The sequence below is a fragment of the Ambystoma mexicanum genome, chromosome 6p (genome assembly GCF_040938575.1).
Source record: "Ambystoma mexicanum isolate Mex_15411 chromosome 6p, UKY_AmexF1_1, whole genome shotgun sequence".
In the NCBI taxonomy this organism is placed as follows: Eukaryota; Metazoa; Chordata; class Amphibia; order Caudata; family Ambystomatidae; genus Ambystoma; species Ambystoma mexicanum.
In genome coordinates, this window is record NC_090935.1 from 1210665437 (window position 1) to 1210686565 (window position 21129).

The window sequence follows — 21129 nt, forward strand, 5'->3', positions numbered from 1 at the left end:
ACAGTTTAGAGATAGCAAAGTAACTTGTATACTTTCTGGAGGGGCCTTAAGCTACTCAATGATCATTATGAACACTGACTATTTTAGAAGTGCTCTGAAAGTAGTTTCATGGTAAGCGCAACCCAGAGACACAAGTTTAGAAGAGCAGCAGCTATTCAAGGTAAGTAAGGACTCATACTTTTAAGAGGGGCTACAAGCAACTGAAAGACAATTATTAATTTCAAGACTGTTTTAGATCTTGTCCCAAATTTGATTAGTTATATTGCAGCAAAGCGCCGATTGGACAAACTTTTTAAATTTATATTGATGACTTTGAATATATCCTGAAAGAAGTAAAGAATACAAATTTTTCGTCTTTCAAGATTTTAAAACTAATTTATTATTTTTGAATCAATGTTTTATGAAAAATTAAACATTAATGTCTTATGGTATCAGACTTCCCCAAATTTCTACAATCAATATTTATCAGACTCTCCCAAAATTCTTCCTAAATCAAAGTATTTTTTACTCTTAACAATTTCAATATCCAGTTTGTTTTTTACATTGCCCTAATGTCCTTTCTATTTATTAGGAGTTTACTTCTGATACGCTTTAACTTTTAAATAGGTTGACCTCTACACGTGTTTCCCCACCCTTTGGTGGATCATCAGGAGGTTTTATATTTGAATTAGCAGCTTGCATCCAGCCTTATCCACATCTTTTTTTTATTTCTACAATGTATTAGTGTCCTACTATATTTCTGGCAATTTGGGAAGTTTTCTTAATTTTCAGGAGATTGATATGATGGTTCATTGGATTTGTAGCTTGCTGCCGCTTTTTGCAGGCTTCCCAATCAAACACAGGCAAACGCAGACTGTTGCTGCTTCATCTGGAGCTCCCCTTTGCATTGGCGCCCTTAGCTGGTGGTGCTGGCCAGGATATGGGTCACAGGCCCAATCAGCACTGGGGAGGGGGCGACGTTCAATCTTCAACCACTCCCTAACATCGTGAACCTTCCTTGAAGCCTTAAAAACCTACATTAAACCCTTCCTCAAAAAGCCTACACTTGACCCACTCTCCCAGAACTACTGGCCCAGCTCCAACACCCGCTACATGGCCAAACTCATGGACGGCACAACAAAACAAAGCCTTAAGAGCAGCACTTGGATTTAAAAAAAGGGACCACATATCACAGACTAGGAGAGAAGTGCATTGGTTACCCATACAAGCCAGAATATTACATAAAACACTTACCACCACACATAAATACATCACCCAAAACGCCCCTATCTAAGTCAATGTATCTCTCGTAAAATGGTAACTAGATCACTCAAATCCAACTCTAGCACTCACCTACTCATCCCCTGCTTCAATATCTCAAGAACAGGAGGATCCAGCTTCCCTGTAGCAGCTCTTAGAATCTGGAACTCCCTCCCCCTTGAAAATAAGTAACGAGCCCTCCCACACCAACTTCAAGAAACTACTAAAAACCTGGCTTTTCAACAAATTCTAACCTACCCACTGCTTAAGTCCTGCTTATAACCACATGTCGTACTGTATATCTGTAAGTATCACTACTATCAGCCTATACTTGCACTGTACCCACTAGGCTACTGTCTTGTTATAACCATTCAACTTTTTGCCTTTGTAACCAGAAAGCTGTACTGGAATCTTGTAAACTACGTCGTGACACCCCTGGGTTTGGGCGTATATCAAATGCAATAATTAAAAATAAATATTTATAAGCAGCTTGGCCATTTCACTGAAGCCAACAACCTCCTGGACCCTGCCCAATCTGGCCTCAGACCGCTCTGAGGAACAGAGTTCTCCATCCTCCCTAGTGTCTGTCTGAGACGACAGCAGACGCAGAAAGTTTGCGCTGTACTCATTCTCCTTGACCTCTCTGCCGACTTCAATACCATCGACCACACCATTCTCCTGGAGAGGCTACACTCTTTAGGAATCAAAGACACTGCCCTCTTGGATCTCCTCTTTCATCTCTAATCACTCACAAATCATGATCCTACACCCTTTCACCTCTACTTCACGACCAGTACCAAAAGAGGTCCCCACAAGGAGCATCTCTCTTGCCCCTTCTCTTCAACATCCATCTGAACCCACTCCCTGAACTCATCCGCTACCACAATCACACATGCTACAACTCTGCAGGCGACACCCAGGTCATCCTTAAAATCCCCAAATCGCTAGGCTGCAAACATTCAGATCCGTCATCGTGCCTCTCAGATAGTGACTACTGGATGATGACCAACCACCTCATCCTCAATCCTCGGAAAACGCAAAGAAGTTGGTGGGAAAACAGCACTTCTTCCCTATCTCCTGGCCTCAATCCCTAAGCAAAACCCACCCTGCCGGCAACCTCCGCCTCAGTGAAAAACCTTGGATTCACACTGGACACGGATGTATCCCTCTCCCAACAGATCAACTCCGTATCCAGAACTGGTTGCTTCCATCTACGCATCCTCAGGTGTATCTTCCCATACCTCAATGTTTCTCTGCCATCATCCTCTCCCATTTAGACTATACAAACTGCCTTTACCTAGACGCACCAGCATTTCAGCTAAGAAAACTGCAAAGAATCCAAAATACTGCTGCCTGCATGCTCATTAGCCTCCCTCCCAGAGAACACATCAGCCATACGCTAAGAGTCCTCCATTGGCTTCCTATTGGTCGATGCCCTACCTGTACAGCCATGTGCATCACTCGAGTGCCATCCACAACACCGGCCCAGAGTTCCTCCAAGACAGTCACTCGCTACCACCCCTCAAGGACACGCGCCTGCTGCACAGCATCTCTCCTAGTTGTCCCACATTACAACTCCACCACCAGACCAGGAAGATCCTCCTTCTCTGTCCAATTGCCAATCTGGAAATCTCTACACCTGCACATCCGCAACATTGACAATCACTTGCCATTCAGAAAGGCCCTCAAAACCTGGCTCTTCCCTTCCTCCTCTTGAAACCCTCTCGCACTCTATACTGTCTATACACACACAGAAACACTGGCCAAACCTAACACACCTATCCATCCAAACCTTTACCGAATGACGACAGCGTTTGCAGCGGCACACCGTGACAAATTATACCCTCCCCCTCACCCACAGACTATCGTAGATCAACCCTGTCCCTCCAGGCCCCTCTCCCATGGCTGAGACATTCATTCTAGGGAGACCACAACTGGCGAGATCAATTGCGCTGGACCTAGAAAATCGACATTGAAGATAAACTCCTCCATCCATGTTTATGGTATATATATACCTTGCACCACGTCTGTGGACACAGGCTGCTGGCACAACCACTCATCCATGCACTCTAGAATGCAGCTATAACTATGCAATACCGATCTAGCAATCCACACTGAAACCCCCCGACGTACCTCCTCAACACCTTTGTCATTAGTATACAGCGACAACCTATGAAAATGTCAGTCTAGCTGGGAACACATTGAATCTCCGGCATTAGCACTCTATTCTAAACCACCAAAGGCACCCGCCCACGTGCCGGACCTCCGGGCTGCTTACTGGAGCCTAGCCAGCCCACCTAAATCCAAACCTGTCAAAATGCACACACGCATCTTTAAATTAACTGTTAGAATCTCCCACAGATGGACTACGGTCAATGAGGACGTTCCAACCACAAAGCACATCGAAGCCATACAAATGGAGAAAGGGCCCTATATAAGACATGGATTACTTACCGTAAAAGCATTTCTGATGATTGTATCTGCCCAGACTCGCACGCTGTGCATACAGTCCGACATCCAGCGGCAACCGCGGAGCACGGCATCCTGTCCCCCGAGAACCGAAAGGGGACGCAGACATGGGCGCGCCTGCAACACCATCCCCACGTGACGTGCAGTGCACCCAAAATCCCCCACGCGTCGAGGCCCCCCAGATTGCACCTTTTCTGCTATGAGGGAGCCTATGACTATCGTGAGTACAGAAAAGAGAGAAAGTAGTAAGACGTCTATGTTCCTTCCATCCGAGCGGGGAGGAAGGGTGGGCGCATGTGAATCTAAGCACATACAATAATCATAAATGCTTTTACGGTAAGTAATGCATGTCTTCTGATGCTTGTTAATCTGCCTAGAATCACATGCTGTGCATAGACTAGCGAGCAGGACCGGGAGTTGGAGGTGGGTTGTGAGAAGGAACAGTAGTGAAAAGATGTCTTAGTACTGCTTGTCCCACCTGAGAATCCGACCTAGAATGAGTGTCTTGGCAATAGTGTTTTGTAAAGGTATGTACAGAACTCCAGGTTGCCGCTTTGCAAATGGACTCTAGGGGAACATTTGCAATGAATGCTATGGAAGCCCCAGAGTAGAATGCGTTCTAGGCTTGAAAGGCAGTTCTCTCTTAGCAAGAGTGTAATAGTGTGATGAATTTAACAATCCACCTTGAGATTGCTGATTTAGAGACATGATCCCCTTCTCTACCAGCTGCCACTGAAACGAAAAATTGGTTTGTCTTTCTCAGTGGCTTAGTTCTGTCCAGGTAAAACATGACTGCCCTACGTACATCTAATGTGTGTAGGCTTCTTTCGGCCATGTTAATAGGGTTCTGGAAGAAAGTAGGCAGTTCTATTGATTGGTTCACATGAAATTTGGAAATAAATGTAGGCGCAAATCGAGGGTGGCTGCGCAGAACCATCTTATCTCTGTGAAATGTAACAAAAGGGTCTAGAACTGAAAGGGCCTGAAGTTCACTAGCCCTTCTAATAGAAGTGATAGCCACTAGGAAGGCTGTGTTATAGGTAAGATCTGTGAGACTTGCCTTATGCATAGGTTCAAATGGAGACCTCATAAGTCTGGTTAATACCACATTCAGGTCCCATCCGGGAGCTGGATTAGAAATGGGGGGGGGGTAAATCCTCTTGACCCCTTTCATGAAAGCCTTAATAACTGGTATCTTCCACCACAACACCTTCTGTTGTGACGTAGTGTAGGCTGAGAGAGCAGCTAAGTGAACCTTAAGGGAATTAAAAACCAGCCCTTGGTATTGCACCAGATAACGAAGCGTTTCCATTTACTGGAATAGCAATATCGGGTGTTAGGTTTTCTCGCTTCCCTAAGTATGTCCATGCATCTCCGAGGGAGTTGCAGGTGTCCGAACTCTATGACCTCAGAAGCCAGGCCGCTAAGTTCAATGTTTGCGGGCATGGGTGGAGGGTCTCCCCTTTTGTTGTATGGGTAAGGTAGTTTCACTGGGAGAGATAGAGGCATCATCATTAGATGAGCGAACCAGGTTGGCGGGGCCACCAATATCATGGTGACTGGTGCATCTTGTTGAGTAGGGGAGTCTGGGGGGAAAACCGTAAACAAATTTCCATGACCATGTGATCCAGAGTCCGTTCCCCTTGGAACGGTTCTGGGGGTACCTGGAGGTGTAGTCTTGGCATTGAGCGTTCTCCAGAGTTGCAAACAGGTAGATCTCTGGGAAGCCCCATTCTGCAAAAACGGTAGAGACGATGTCTACGTGTAATCGCCATTCGTACGTCTGCCAGAAGATTGAGTTCCCCTGGAACATGCTGCGACAACGGGAACATGTGTTTGAGAGCCCACTTCCAAATGTTCTGGGACAGTTTGGACAGCCATGGAGAGTGAGTGCCCCCCTGTTTGTTCAGATAACACATGGCCGTGGTGCTGTCTGTGAGGATCAGGACCATCTTTCCTTGCAGTTGTGTCTGAAAGGCTTTCAGTGCCTTGAATACTGCTAACAGTTCCAAAAGATTTATGTGGTTGGATGCTATGTCTGACGACCAAACTCTGTGCGCTGTTTGTTGAAGCAGGTGAGCTCCCCCCCCTGTGAGAGATGCGTCTGTAGTGAGAGTGGCCTCTACTGCAGGGGTGGTGAAGGATTTTTCCTTCAAGGAGGTTCTCCCTCGACCACCAACGCAGCGGGAGAATGCAACAGGGATATCACTCACTGATAGGCTACTGTACCGTGGTGAGGATAGATGCGTAGAGTTGGCATCCATTCCACCATCTATCATACATTTTGTCTTACAGACAGGCGCAAGACAGTTTAATGTGTTTTGGCCAGAGGAAGAAAGGAAATCTGTAAGTCTCCATATAGGCACTCATTCTGGGTTTGGTGGTATCCCGCCGGTAATTCTGCTGTATTGCCACCAGAATGGAATTAGCATTCCTGCTGCCTGATATCCCAGTATTACAGGGATATTACGGGCAGCAGGAATGTTGGTAACTCCCCATTCCATGGAGTCCAATAGGACTCCATGGAGGTAATTGCAGCATTTTATTGATGGTGGGGGCCTGATCTACCGGCAGGTCAGGCCTGGAGGTAGATCCGTGGCCCCCACCGGCAAACTTGTGTTTCCCCGGTCCGGTAAAAATGCTGGTGCCGGAATTACCAGTAATTTTACCAGCATTTTTTCCAGACTGGGGAAACTGTAATGAGCGCCATAGAATTTTAATAGGACGGCCCAAGGTAGTGTCTAGAGGCTTCGAGAATCGAGAGAGCTTGATCCCAGAAGTTAAGAAAATCACAGATATCCAAAAGAGTTTACAGGTATTAGCGGTAGAGTTTAATGAGCAGAAAAAGGCTTTTGAGGTAATCCACTGTTTAGCCTCTCTATGTTCTCCTGATGATATAATGTGTGCTATTAGCAATGAAGTCTTTGAAAAACCCTATATCACCACAGACGTGTGTACAACCATGTTGTTCTTATTTCTGTCAGGTATCGTTTCATGCTGCTGCACGTAGTGTAGTTAGAAGGGGTCCGTGGTCATCAATACAGCACCATTCAGATCTACCCAAAGCTCTGTGCATGATATAAACCTGTTCTTTGTCCTCCAAGATATAAGCAAAGAATTAAACGCCTTATACCAGTAACTGAATCAGCTTATGAAAATCTTAAGTGTGAATTAATACAGTTGGCAAGTGCTTAGATTGTAGTGTAGAAGAGCATTAAAGGCCGAAAGTTGATGTACCTTTTCCTACAAGCCTCAACTCCTGTAAGCAACTAAATAGAAAAAAAAAACATACATTTACTGATGGTATGATAGTTACACTAGAAGTGCAAAACGGGGGGTCCTTGGAAGAATGCAGCCCCCTAGTAAATACATTTATGGATATTTATGGATGCTTTGTTTGGTTTTTAATAACTATTTAAAAAAGTACATGTGTTTTGTAGTTTCATTTACCCCACTTTGCATGGATAATGCAGTTTGATTACTGTTTATCTTTGCTGGGCATTTTATAAAATGTTTGTTAGTATGGAAAATATGCATTCTTGTCTCACTGGCATGGAAATGAGCGAGCTTCAAAAAAGACTGTACATCCCCAAAACGTGCACTTGTACAGTTCAGCTATGCTTGAGAGTTGATGGACTTTGAGTAAGTGTTTAAGCACCCGAATATTCAGGTTCCAAGACATTCTTTGGAAGGTGCGCTTGAAAGAATACATATTAACATACTAAGAAAGCATGCTTTGAAAGTAAGACCTTAAAATAGCATAAAACGAGAAGACAACTATGCATTTCATTTTTCTGTGTAACAAAGCCTCATGAGCAAGGGAAATTACAGTGTTAATTTTCCCGTGGATATAAGAGTACGCGATTATGATTTGCACTATAATTTTCTTTCCTTGACTAGCTCTATTCTGCTCAACTTTGGGTGGTCCTATCATCAAAGTACCTATGTTGCATAATGCCGCTACTGTCTATTTTTAAAAAAAGTATTTGAACATGCCAAGTACATCCCCTCCACCCGGAGCACCTGATAAAATCCCAAAGCACTTTAAATCAATATGCTCTAGTACTTACTTCAGGTGACAAGACTCTGCCATTTTTCAGTTTCTCATCTATGCTATCTCTTCTCTTAAGAAGATGATCCCTTTCCTTCTGCAGGGACTGCATCACCTCTGAAATCTTCTGTTGCTCTGTGGTTCTGTCTTGTGACTGTGTGCTTTTATCATCCAACTCCTTTTCCACAACACTCAATCTGGTCGATAATTTTAATATATCCTTGTTTAAAGCCTGCAAAACAAAGAGGAAGCATCACCTTTCTGATGCATTTGGTTCACTACACTGCAAGTCTCTCTTTCACTAACAACCCGAAAGACCTTAAATCATCAAGTGTCAGTGCCAGAAGATGCAGTTTATTTCCAAAAATACATGGCATGCAATATGTACGAGTGTCGTTCAGCATTCCCAGCTCATTCCCGTGTGCATATTTCTTCTACACAGCATCAATTTCCACAGTTAATATGAGGCAGTGGAAATACCTTACCATATGGGGATGGGGGAGGATGCGGGGGAAGGAACAAGTTACTTACCTGTAACTGTTGTTCTCCAGCATGGGTCTGGCATGGATTCACATGCTCATGAATATTCCCCGTCGTCAGGCCGGGAATCCTCGGTATAGAAAAAAATCAGTATCAGTTTCGTTTCTGATCTGTCTTTCTCAGTAGTAACCAATCACTGGTCTCTGGGTCATACTGCCCCCAGCCAATGACTGCCCTCTCCCTAAGCCCCGCCCCTGGCAGCCATCCTCAGATTTGGTAGCACGCCAAGTGGCAGTATGACCAAGTGAAGAGCCGCAGAGGGGTAGGTGGGAGGGTTCGCATGTGAATCCATGCCAGACCCATGCTGGAGAACAAGTTACAGGTAAGTAACTTGTTCCTTCTCCAGCATGGGGTCTGGCATGGATTCACATGTTCATGAATATAAGAATACATAGCAGTATACACATGCACAACCACGGGAGGTGGCAAAAGGCTCAATATCAAGCAATACAACAACTAAACATTAAGCAACTCTTACCTCCTCATCAGGCTCACCTTAGGCGAACAGGTTGCGCAGCACTGCCTGGCCGACTCTGGACTCCTCCCTGGAATCCCGGTCGACGCAGTAGAATCTCGTGAAGGTGTGCATCGACCTCCACGTAGCAGCCCTGCAGATGTCGAGCAGGGGCACACCAGACAGGAACGCCGTAGTAGCAGCGATCGCTCTGGTCGAATGGGCCCTCAGACGGCCTGGCAACGGTCGGTTTGCCAACCGGTGACAGTGCATGCTGCAGCCGGAGAGCCATCTAGAAATGGAAGTCTTCGAGAGAGCCTTCCCTTGATTCACCAGTCCAAAGTTCACAAACAGCTGTGATGTCTTCCGAAAACTCTTCGTGTGGTCCACGTAGAACTTCAGCGCTCTAGCTACATCCAGCGAGTGCAGAGTCCTCTCAGCCGGCGACGGGAAGAAAACTGGCAACACCAAGGGCTCATTGAGGTGGAAGTCCGACGGCACCTTGGGCATGAAGGAGGGGTGCGTCCTCAGCACCACCCTCGTGTTGTGAAAAGTCAAGTATGGAGGCTTGCAAGACAGGGCCTGGATCTCTCCCACTCGTCGTGCAGAGGTGATGGCCACGAGGAATGCTGTCTTCCACGACAGAAACTTCAACGGCACTGAATGCATAGGCTCGAATGGGGCCCCCATGAGCCTAGTCAGCACCACGTTGAGCTCCGGGGCAGGGGCCTTCACCGGCGGGAATGATCGGAACAGTCCTTTCATAAATTCCTTCACCAGTCGATGAGACCACAAGGACGCCCGTCCTGTAGTTCTGGTGTAACGTGAGACGGCAGCCAGATGTACCTTGATGGAAGTGTGAGATAGGCCAGCCTTGGCCAAAGACAATAGGTACGGCAATACTTGAGGGGCCATAATCCGCAGAGGGTTAATCTTCTGTGCACGGCACCAGACAGAGAACGTCTTCCATTTGTGTCTGTAGCACTTGAGAGTTGAGGATGCCCTGGCCTTCGCAAGAACCTCTCTGCAGTCAGCCGGGATGTCGTATCCTCCAAACTCTAGTGCTGCAGGAGCCAGGCCTGCAAGTTCAGCGACTCTGGTTCGTGATGAAGAATGGCGCCTCCTTCTCTGGAGAGAAGATCCGCGTCCGTCAGCAGCTTGACTGGTGTCGACGCTGACAAGTCCAGAAGGTCCGGGAACCAGATTTGCCTCAGCCACGCCGGTGCGACGAGGATCATCCTGCACCGGGACCTCTTGAGCTGGTTGACGAGCCGGAGTAGCAACGGCAACGCATAAAAGAACAGGCCGTCCCAGGGGAACGAGAAAGCATCGCCAATGCTCCTCAGTTGGGGAAACCTGCTGGCGAACCTCCGGCACTTCGCCGCCGTCGCGAAGAGATCGATCTGGGGTTCGCCCCATCGTCGGAAGAGTCGGTCCACTTGATCCTGGCACAGTTCCCACTCGTGGCACGAGCGCAGATCTCTGCTGAGTGAGTCGGCGATGGTGTTTTTTATCCCTGCCAGATGAAAGGGTACCAGAAACATCCCTTGGGCGACGGCCCAATGCCACAGATCCTGGGCTTCCTTGGATAGGGCAGGGGATCTGGTTCCGCCCTGCTTCCGAATGTAAAACATTGTGGTGGTGTTGTCGGTGAAGATCCTCACCACCTTGCCCTTAAGGGACGGAAGGAAGGACCTGAGGGCCCAGAACACTGCACGGAGCTCCAAGATGTTGATGTGGAGAGTCTTCTCCTCCGGGAGCCAAAGGCCTCTCGCGTGGAGACCCCCGGTGTTCGCTCCCCAACCTTCCAGGGAGGCATCCGTCGTCACCGTCACCTGGTGGGCCGGGGCTAGGAAACCTGTTCCCGCCGTCAGATGAGAGCGGACACCCCACCATCGTATCGCCTGACGGAACGCTTCGTCGAGCGGGATCCTGTCCTCGAAACTGCCCGACGTCTGGATCCAGTGGGCGTCGAGGAATTCTTGCAAGGGCCGCATCCGAAGTCTGCAGTGGCGCACCAGATAAATGCAGGACATCATTCCGAGGAGGGACTTGATAGACCTCACTCTGGCCACGTACGTGGCCAGCAGACGTTGCACCTTTCCCAGGATGGTCCTTATCCTTTCCTCCGACGGTGAGGCCCGCCGCGCCACTGTGTGAAGCTGTGCTCCCAGAAACAGGGCGACTTGCGACGAGACCAGGTGGGATTTTGGAAAGTTGATGGAGAACCCCAGGTCCGTGAGCAGCTGGACGGTCTTCGCAGTGTGTTCCACGGCGAGCTCCCTTGTCCTTGCCCGTATGAGCCAGTCGTCCAGGTAGGGGTAGACGTGGATCCCCTGCAGGCGCAGCCGCGCCGCCACCGGTGCTAGGCACTTGGTGAACACCCTGGGCGCCGATTTTAATCCGAACGGGAGGGCCTTGAACTGGTAGTGCCGCCCTTTGACCACGAACCTGAGGAACTTTCGGTGTCTCTTTAAAATAGGGATGTGGAAGTATGCATCCTCCAAGTCCAACGACGACAGGAAATCGCCCTCCTCCAGCTGTCCTAGCACGTGCTGGAGGGTGACCATCCGGAACTTCTGTGCCTTGATGTATTTGTTCAGTCGTCGCAGGTCCCGGATGGGACGCCATCCCCCTGTCTTCTTCTTTACGAGGAAGTATCTTGAGTAAACTCCGGAGCCCCGAAGCCTCTTTGGAATGAGCTCAATGGCACCTTTCCTGAGCATCGCCCTTACTTCCAACAGCAGTTGAGGGACGTGATTTTCCTTCCTGACCACGGGAGGAATGCGGGGGCACCTCTTCTGGAACTCGAGGGCGTGCCCCAGGGCCAGGGCGTCCAGCACCCAACGGTCGGTGGAGATGGACTCCCACACGCCGACGAACTTCGTCAGCCGGCCTCCCACCGGGGTGCTTTGGCGGGGGCCCGACCCAACGGTCGGTTCAATCTTGCTTGGAGGCTGCTTTGCCTCCTTGACCACCTTGGCGACGACAGCGGGATCCACCTGACTTGCCGCGTCCCCTGTAGGCCTCCTGCGACGAAGATCTTGCCGCTTGACGGTACGTAGAGGAGCTGCTGCCGGCTCCCTGTCTGCCTCAGGAGCTCCGAAAGGACGGCCGTCGCTGTTGGAGCACACCCAGTGCACGGGCCGTCTCCGTGTCCGTCTTGATCGCCTGAAGGGACTCATCAACCGCCTTGCCAAAAAGGTTGTTCCCATCGAAGGGCATGTCCAAAACCTTGGTCTGTACGTCCTGGCGGAAATCCGTCGCCTTGAGCCATCCTCGTCGTCTCAGGCAAACGCTGTTGCCCAACTGACGGAAACCGGTGTCGGCGATGTCCGTAGCCACCGTAATGGCGTGGTCCGAGGCAATCTCACCTTCCTGTAAAATTTCCAGGGCCTCAGCCCTCTTGGCGTCCGGAAGGAAGTCCAACAGAGGGGCGATCTTAAACCACAACTCCCTGTCGTAGCGGGCTACGATGGCCAGGGAGTTGGCCGCCTTGATGGTCGTCGCTGCAGATGAGATGACCCGTCGTCCCATCGCATCCAGCTTCCTACCCTCGCCGTCCGGCGGGGAGGTTGAAGTCGAGGCCGATGCTCCCCCCGCTTTCTTCTTGGCCGCCGCTGAAACGACCGAATCCAGGGTAGGTTGCGCCCTAAGGCACAAGTGGGCAGCGTCGGGGCCCCTGTACTTCTTCTCGTACCGGTCCCTCTTCGCAGGAGCCGTGGCAGGGTTCTTGAGGAGGGCGAACCCCTCATCCCAGATGTCATCAAGAAGCGGTACGGCGAGGATCGTCTTCCTTTTAGCCTCGCGCCGTTGGTAAAGGAACCCTTCCTTCTTCTTTTCTTCGGGGCAGAGCTGGAAGAGCTCGGATGCCCTGGAAATCATAGCATTGAAGGATCCAATCTCGTCGGGCGGGGACGCCCGGGCAGGGGGCGACGGGGGGACACGTCCCGTCGTCACCTCCGTCGTCATCCATACCCGTCGTAGTTGTGTCCATGCCTGTATCATCCCCGTGCGTAGTGGACCGGGGGGAGAAGGCAGAGAAGGCCGCAGAGGCGGGAGAGGAGGCCTAGGATGCGTCCTCCTCCTCTTAAGCGGTGGGCTCTCCGAAGGTCCTGGCTCCGGTTCCCCCGTCGGGTCTGGCTCAGGTACCTCCGTCGGGGGAAGGGGCAACCTAGTCCTCATCTCTGAGCATAAGGACTGGATGGCTGACAAAATGGCCGCCGAGGTGTCCTGCGGCGCCGGAACGATGGGAGCGAGGGCTCTTGAGGAGCCTCGTCTGCGACACCGTCGCCCTCGTCGTCGCCCTCGTCGGGATCCCTCCCGATGGGCTGGGCCTCCTCCACGACTTGGATGAGCTCCTCTTCAGAGGTCGTGTCCGTATCCACGATGGCCACCTGCCCCTCCCCCACCCTTTCTAACGAGGACTTCGTGGGGGTCTTCTCGATGGGCCTGAAGGACGACTCCCTCCGCGGTGGCAGGGAGACTCTGGTACCTGAGGGCGCCTCCACTGGTGTAGCCTCCACAGGCTGAGCCAGGGCCGCGGTGACATCCTCAATCGAGGTCTTAGCAGGGTGAATTAAGGCCAACGTCACCTTCTGTACGCCTGGGGCCTTCACCTTGGGGAGAGGGTCCGAGCCTCGCTCCCCCTCTGCCGGAATCTTCCAGATCGACCGGGGCCTCTCCAGAAGCTTTGCCGGGTTCTCGGACTTCCTCTTACCGGAGCCAGAGCGTTGGCTTGTGGTTGATGGCGCCGGGGAGGATGCGCCCTGCCTGGCCGCCAAGGAGCCGACCGTTCGGCGCTCCCGGTGCCCGCGGACTCGCGGTGCTTAGCCTTTTGTTCGGCCCCTGTCGCCGGGGCACCCTCACAGGACTTAGAAGGCCGTTCGGACTTCTTTTTCTTCTTCTTGTCTGGCGGGCTCTTACCTTCCAGCCAGTTGGCGAGACGGAGGTGGCGATCCTTCATGGTCCGCTCCGACATGTTCCCACAAAACGCGCAGTCCTTTTCCTTGTGCGTCTTGTCCTCATGGAGACAGTAGAGGCATAACGAATGCTCGTCCTCCTTGAAAACGTTCTGAAGCTGGCATCCAGGGCAGGTCCTGAACAGCTTCCCGGGCGTCGAGTTCCCGTTCTCCTGGGCCATGTCCGGGGTAGGACTCGGAAGTTCTGGAATCCTCCAAAAGCGTAACTCGACGAAATCTTCACCCTTGAGGGGCGTAAAAACTCCGAAACGGATCCCCGTTGATCCGATGTAGAAACGGTGGAGCTTGAGGCTCTATTTAACCAAAAAAATGAGAAAATCTCCTGAAAAAAGCGTGAAAACGCAGCAAAAGCTCGAGAGCTACAGCACGAGGACTCCCAACACTTGAACGTGAGGTAAAAATCTGAGGATGGCTGCCAGAGGCGGGGCTTAGGGAGAGGGCAGTCATTGGCTGGGGGCAGTATGACCCAGAGACCTCAGTGTCGATAGTTCTGGACCGCAAAGAGTTGAAGAACTGTGGACCAGCAAGGGCGTCGAGTCATCGGTGTCTTTGTTGTCTTTGGGTGGTGGGAAACCCACCGGTGGATGCTCCTCGGCAGTCAGGCCTTCTCCAGCAGGATACAGCGGCGACAATGCGGACGAGAGCGTCCTTGGATCGATGAAGTTCTTAGTCAACGGGAGCACAGCGGCTCCAGTCGGCGACAGCGGTCGGCGGTAGTGACTGACAACAGTCCGGGCGCTTCTCCTTGGAGTCCCCGTATCGGGTCGGCAGCCTGTCGAAGGTCTGTCTACCAGCGAGATTTAGGCAAAGGTCAGCTGTGCACGATGGTCCCTCGTAGCTCGGGAAGAGGGCGCCTTACCAGGTCCTCTCTGGGTCAGTCCTTGAAGCACAGCAGCTTTCAGTTTGCGAAGGAGAGCAACAGCAATTCTTCTCGTCCAGCAGGGCTCAAGGTTAAGCTTCACTCCAGTTACTCGTCGTAGTGGACTTCAGCTTCTGAACACGATTCCTAGCAGTGAGAGGTCCCCAGATATACTGTTGATCTCCCATTCATTCCGCTGGGTCATACTCAAGCATCCAATCACGACTACGGGCATTCATGCAGGCAGGCAGCCAATCAAGCACACGAGGTATTCAGGCCATTCACTTCTCTCCAGACACTCACAACAAGTTATGTGTATTGGGACAACTACCGAGCCATTCAACACTCCAAGCTGCATTCATACCGGTTTCGGGCAGGGCTGTCTCAACCATTGTGTCAAACACCAGATACTAGACAGCCACAACATAGAATGTATATTCGTCACACACTCCATTCACCCAGGTCCCACCCACAGGCGTACCCACAACATACGGTCGTTGAGAAGGCTCCAGCCAGTCTGGTCGGTACTTCCCCACACTACCATATACGGAACTTCCACCCAACAGCCAGTCAGGGGGAAGGAACAGAGGCAGGGCTTCCCTGGACTTCGGGAAGATCAGGGTAACAGGTGATGGGTGGCAAGAGGCCATGGGGGCCATTTTGTCTCCATCAGGAATCTACTGATTCCAATGACGAGGCCTGGGCATCCCAAAATGGAGGACGCTCAGGGCACCAGTCATTTCAGCATGGAGCTGCCGCCAGCCCGTACCCTGCTCTGTGGGTCACACACAGGTGCTCAAAAACATACACTAGGGGCACAGGGTTGTACCCCTACCCATGGGTGCCATAAGGGTATCCCACGTGTCCGTTCACCAAACCAAAAGAGAGAGAGCTGCACCGCCAGGAGTCCCACATGAACTCCTGCGTGGAAAACACGACAGAACACACGATAAAAAGCAGTAAAGGACAAGGATACGGAGGCCCTGACCCTCCGATGCATTTCCAGCATCACAAGGCCCCATGTAATGTTTCAGCCCACTCCTTCCCTTTTGCATTTTACTGGTCGGAATGTTCCTTTTATCCTGTGAATGATTAGTTTCCCTTCCCCTGACCTTTTGATAAGAGTAGTTGGGTGCTGGCAGGGTACTACGAAACAGGTCTTTTCATGTTCGGCATCTTTAAAAAAAAAAACAATACAATAAGATAAAAGCGAGTACATAATCTGTAAAAGGAGGTGTAGACTATGCGCAAGGTTCATAATTTAGTTAAAATCATAATGTCTCAGTAATAATTGGCATGATGAGGCTGGTCCTAGCAGAATTTGGGAGCTGGTCATAATGCTTTTGAACCATTGAACCATTGTAAAACCCTGTGATGAATCATTGCAAGGGGTGACTGTGAGTCAGGCATTGTGGGCATCATTTTAGCTTCAGCATTAGGGAGGCAAATGGCATTACCAGCAATATCTGCAAATACTGTTGTCTCAGAAAAGATTGCTGGTTAGAAGGTAAAACATGAAAAGTGACCAAACTCGTTAATGTTATTTAGACCAACAAAGACTACATTAAATGGTTAGATGTGCACTGCCCGCTTCTCTGTGGAGAGAAGTTACACATCAGAAACGGATTCTTAAAAGTTAGAGAGAGAAAACAGACAGATGCTCTGAGCTAGATTCCAGGTAAACAGAACAACTGATAACAGACAACATATTTTTAAAGAAAAGATAACAAATCATAACACAAAAAAACCTGCTACAAATCCTTACCTTAATATAACATTGACAGATAAACTTTAAAATGTCATTATTACATCCACAATTTATAGATAAAAAACACTTGACAAGTACTTAAATAAAATTAATCGGATAATCAGCTATTCTCAGTTGTAATTTCAACACAAGTACAATAGAAGAACAAGTTACTTCTTACCTTGTAACGTTCTTTCGACGGGATGTTCCTCCGACGTATTCCTCATCTTAGATATCTCCTTCCAGCTCTGCTGGCCTCGGAAAATGTTTTCTCTCTAGAGGGCGCTGCGCGTCGACGTCCTCCGAGTCGATGTCCCTCGACAGCCGCCGTATCGACGTCATCCTGCCTATAAAGGCCGCGCGCAGCGTCCGTTGCTCAGTTCCGTTTTGTAGCCCACAATAATACTTTCTGGACTAAACTAATCACCCTGAAGGAGCGTAAGCTGCAACAACAAGGGAAGTAGAACTGCAGGGATGGATGGGAGGGTCGATGAGGAATACGTCGGAGGAACATCCCGTCGAAAGAACGTTACAAGGTAAGAAGTAACTTGTTCTTCGAAGGGATTGTGTCCTCCGACGTATTCCTCATCTTAGATAGGCTCCCATAGCAGTATTCTATTATCGGAGGAGGGAGTACTGACTTCACGCTGTCTTCTATTGATGAATAGAATGCAGTACAGCCCTTCCAAACCTAGTCTATTGACTGGAGGAGGAATCCAAATTGTAAAAACGTGTAAAGGTATGGACAGACGACCATGTAGCGGCCGCACAGATGTCTTTAACCGGCACGCCTCTTTTGAGGGCCGATGAAGCTGCAATACCTCTGGTCGAATGAGCCCTAAGGTTTTGAGGGGGCTCTTTCCCTGCCAGTTTATAACATTCCAGAATGGCTAGAATGATCCATCTGGAAATGGTCTGCTTAGTTATTGGTAACCCCAGATTGTGACCTGCGTAACCTACAAACAGCTGGTCTGCCTGTCTTATCCTGGCTAGTCTACTGATGTAAAAACTTAAAGCCCTCCTAGGGTCTAGCCTGTGTAACCTCTCTTCCTCTTTCCCCGGGTGAGGAGGAGGATAGAAAGATGGTAGGGTAATCTTCTGAGTGATATGGAATTCAGAAACCACCTTTGGGAGGAAATTAGGCTTCACTTGCAAGACAACTTTGTCTTTGTGAAATATTGTGTGAGGGGGTTTACAAGAAAGAGCTTGTAATTCGCTCACCCTTCTAGCAGATGTAAGTGCTATTAATAAAACAGTTTTAAGGGTAAGGAATCTTAACGAACAAGAATGGAGAGGTTCGAAAGGTGTGCCCATCAGGAAAGTTAGTACTAAGTTTAAATCCCATAGGGGAACTTGGAATGGTCTTGGGGGATAAACATTGGTTAACCCCTTTAGAAACTGTATTACCAAGGGTAATTTGAAATAGGATGGTTCTTCCGCAGTACGCTTAAAGATGGATAGCGCTGCGAGATAGCCCTTAATGGTGCCAACTTGAAGGCCTGAATTTGCCAAATATAGTAGGAAGGACAAAACCATTGGTGTACCACATGAAAAAGGGTCGATATTCTGTTCTCTACACCAGCTGCAAAATTTGTTCCAACGGCAGCGGTATAAAGACTTTGTTGCTGGCCTCCTTGCCGAAAGCAACACCTCCATATCATCATCAGGGAGGTCCCAATCCTTGTACCTCAGCCTTTCAGAAGCCAAGCGTGAAGGTTGAGGGTTTTGATGTCTGGATGGAGAACCTGACCTCCCTTCTGTGAGAGTAGGTTCTCTCTGAGTGGAAGTCGAATTGGAGGGTAGATGGACAAGTCTAGAAGGTCCGGGTACCACGTTCTCCTGGCCCAATCCGGGGCAATTAGGATCATGGTTCGCCGGAATCTTCTCAACCTCCTGATCATTTGAGGAATGACAGGGACCGGTGGGAACGCGTACAGAAGCGGAAACCCCCAGTCCACTATGAACGCGTCTCCCAGAGCTCCTCTCGGGGGAAATTCCCTTGAGAAGAACAGGTCGCATTTCCTGTTTAGGCTGGTGGCGAACAGATCTACCTGAGGGGTTCCCCAAAGGGCGAAGATCTCTTGAAGGACTTCCTGAGCTAGCTCCCACTCGTGGGAGACTGTGTTCTGCCTGCTCAGAGCGTCCGCTGTCAAGTTCTTCTCTCCGGCTAGGTGAACTGCCGATAGAGAGATTCCTTCTTGGATTGCCCAAAACCAGAGCTGCATCGCCTCTCTGCACAGGGGTAGTGATCCTACGCCTCCTCTTTTGTTGAGGTAATGCATGGCCACCGTGTTGTCCGTCATTATCAGGACGTTCTTCCCTTGTACAGCTGGCAGGAACGCCTTCAGCGCAAGTCTGATGGCTCTCAGCTCTAACAGGTTGATGTGTAGTCTGGACTCCGATGGAGACCAACGACCGCTGATGGTCAAGTCGTTGGCGTGGGCTCCCCACCCCGTGAGTGAGGCATCCGTGACTACTGTTATCTCCGGCCAGGGTTGCCAAAACTGTTCTCCTTTCAGAATGTTCTCCTGACAGGCCCACCACTGAAGGTCTCGAGCCACCCTGCCGGGAACCTGAAGAAGATCTGTCATTCTCCCTGAGAATTGTGACCACTGAGTTCTCAGTGCCCACTGGAGGGATCTCATTCTCAGGCGAGCCTCTGGCACTAGGAAAATGCAGGATGCCATGAGGCCTAGCAACCTCAAAAAGTCGAAGGCTGGGAGACGTTGGGCATGCTGGAACTTGGTAACCATCTGTAGAATATCTTGAGCCCTCACCTCTGGTGGTGAGGCTTTTTCCAGGGAAGTATCCAGGATCGCTCCTATGAACTGGAGTCTCTGCAATGGTATCATTTGTGACTTCTTTAAATTGAGGGAGAAGCCCAGTCTGTGAAGGAAGTGGGACACGTGATTTAGCTGGATCTGAGCTTGCTCCGGAGAAACAGCCCTGATCAGCCAATCGTCCAGGTAGGGGTAGACGTGAATCCCTTCCCTCCTTAGACTTGCAGCCACTACCGACATTAACTTGGTGAAGACCCTCGGGGCGGAGGTCAGCCCAAATGGCAGCACTCGAAATTGATAGTGAGAGTTGCCAATTGCGAACCTCAGGTATTTCCTGTGTTTGAGATGGATAGGCACATGGAAATAAGCGTCCTGAAGGTCCAGAGATACCAACCAGTCCTGGGACTGAAGGGCCTGGAGGATCTGAGAAAGAGTGACCCTCTTGAATTTGTCTTTTCTGAGGAATTTGTTCAATTCTCGCAAGTCCAAGATGGGTCTCAGTCCTCCGTCTTTCTTTGGAATGAGAAAGTAAGGGGAGTACCAACCCTTGTTCCTCTCCGCTACAGGTACTGGTTCTATGGCACCTTTCTCTAACAGGTCCAAAATTTCCTGCAAGAGGAGCGGATCTGGAGCTTTCTGAGAGCTGATCCCCGGTGGATGACTCTGAGGTATACGTAGGAAAGGCAGGCAGTAACCTTGGGCAACTGTTTCCAATGCCCAAGACTCTGACGTGATAGCCTGCCATACCGCCAGATGTTGAGTCAACCTGCCTCCTACAGGTGTCCTGTGAGGGGAGTCCTCAGAGTGGTTTTGGGGCGGCTGATGCAGATGCCGATGGTAAAGAGGCACCTGCTGTTGCTGCGGCTTTTGAATATCTACCCCGTCCACCTCGGGTAGTTCTTCTTTGTCCCCTTTGAGCCGGTCGTCCTCTACCTCTTCCGAATGCGGAGTAGAAGCGAAAGGACTTGCCCCTCGCAGAGGTTCCTGTGGGACGAAAAGGAGTCTGACGGATTGCAGCTCCTAGGGATTTTGCTGCTGCTTTTGAAGTTTGCAGTTTCTCTAAACTGTCATCCGCCTTTTTCCCGAACAAAGAAGAGCCATCGAATGGCTTGTTCAAGAGCCTGGCTTGCACATCTGGGGCAAAACCAGACTTTCTCAACCAAGCGAATCTCCTGGTTGATGTACTTGCCGCCATTGCTCTGCTGATACTGTCAGCCGAATCAATGCCCGTCTGGAGGGATTCGCACATAGCGTCTTTACCGTCCTGTATAATATTCAGGAACGCATCCCTTTCTTCTCCCTCCGGGATGCAGTCAGCCGCTGTAGAAGCACACTCCCAAAGTGTATGGCTGAACCTAGCAAGGGTGCAAGTAGCATTAACAGATTTTAACGCCATGCTACATGCTGAAAAGACTTTCTTTGCCATAGCATCATATTTTTTATCGTCCCTGTCCTGTGGGACGGTAGGATAAGCCGTCTTGACATCGGTAGAGGATGCTGCCTGTACCACCAGACTTTCTGGGGATGGGTGTTTAGACAAAAACTCCGGGTCTGTAGAAGATACCCTGTACTTTGTAGACAGTTTTTTATTTACTGCTGGTACTACATCTGGGGTTTGCCAGTTTGTCATGATCTTCCTCTGAAGAGCTTTATGAAAAGGTACCACAGGATCCTCCTGTGGGCCTTTGTCAAGAATATCCGTGAGGTCATCTTGTTGGAAAGATTCTGAAGGTGCAGACCACCCCATGAACTCTGTGATCCTGGCCATTAAGGCTCTATAGGGGGTTTCAGCATGCTCCCCCGGGTCTGGCCTAGCAAACTCCACCTCAGGGGAAGTGTCTAACCCACTTGCCTCATGTAAGGAATCATGAAGATCCTTTAACCTGCGTTCTTCAGAGGAAATTTCCTCTCTAATTGGGGTTACAGGTCCCTGCAACTCAAATGTGTCTTCCTGTTCAGACAATTCATCCTCTTCCAAAATTGAGGACATAGTTCTCAATTGTTCTGA

The 21129-nt window shown here is 49.8% G+C and overlaps 1 protein-coding gene across 1 annotated transcript in view; it reads right to left on the bottom strand.

The window, feature by feature from the left end:
• Positions 1 to 21129, bottom strand: part of KIF27 (kinesin family member 27) — a 1764776-nt gene that overhangs the window by 326495 nt on the left and 1417152 nt on the right. Inside the window, exon 14 of the mRNA XM_069625864.1 lies at positions 7779 to 7991. Within this exon, the coding sequence (XP_069481965.1) occupies positions 7779 to 7991 (213 nt within the window). The remainder of the gene's footprint in view (positions 1 to 7778; positions 7992 to 21129) is intronic.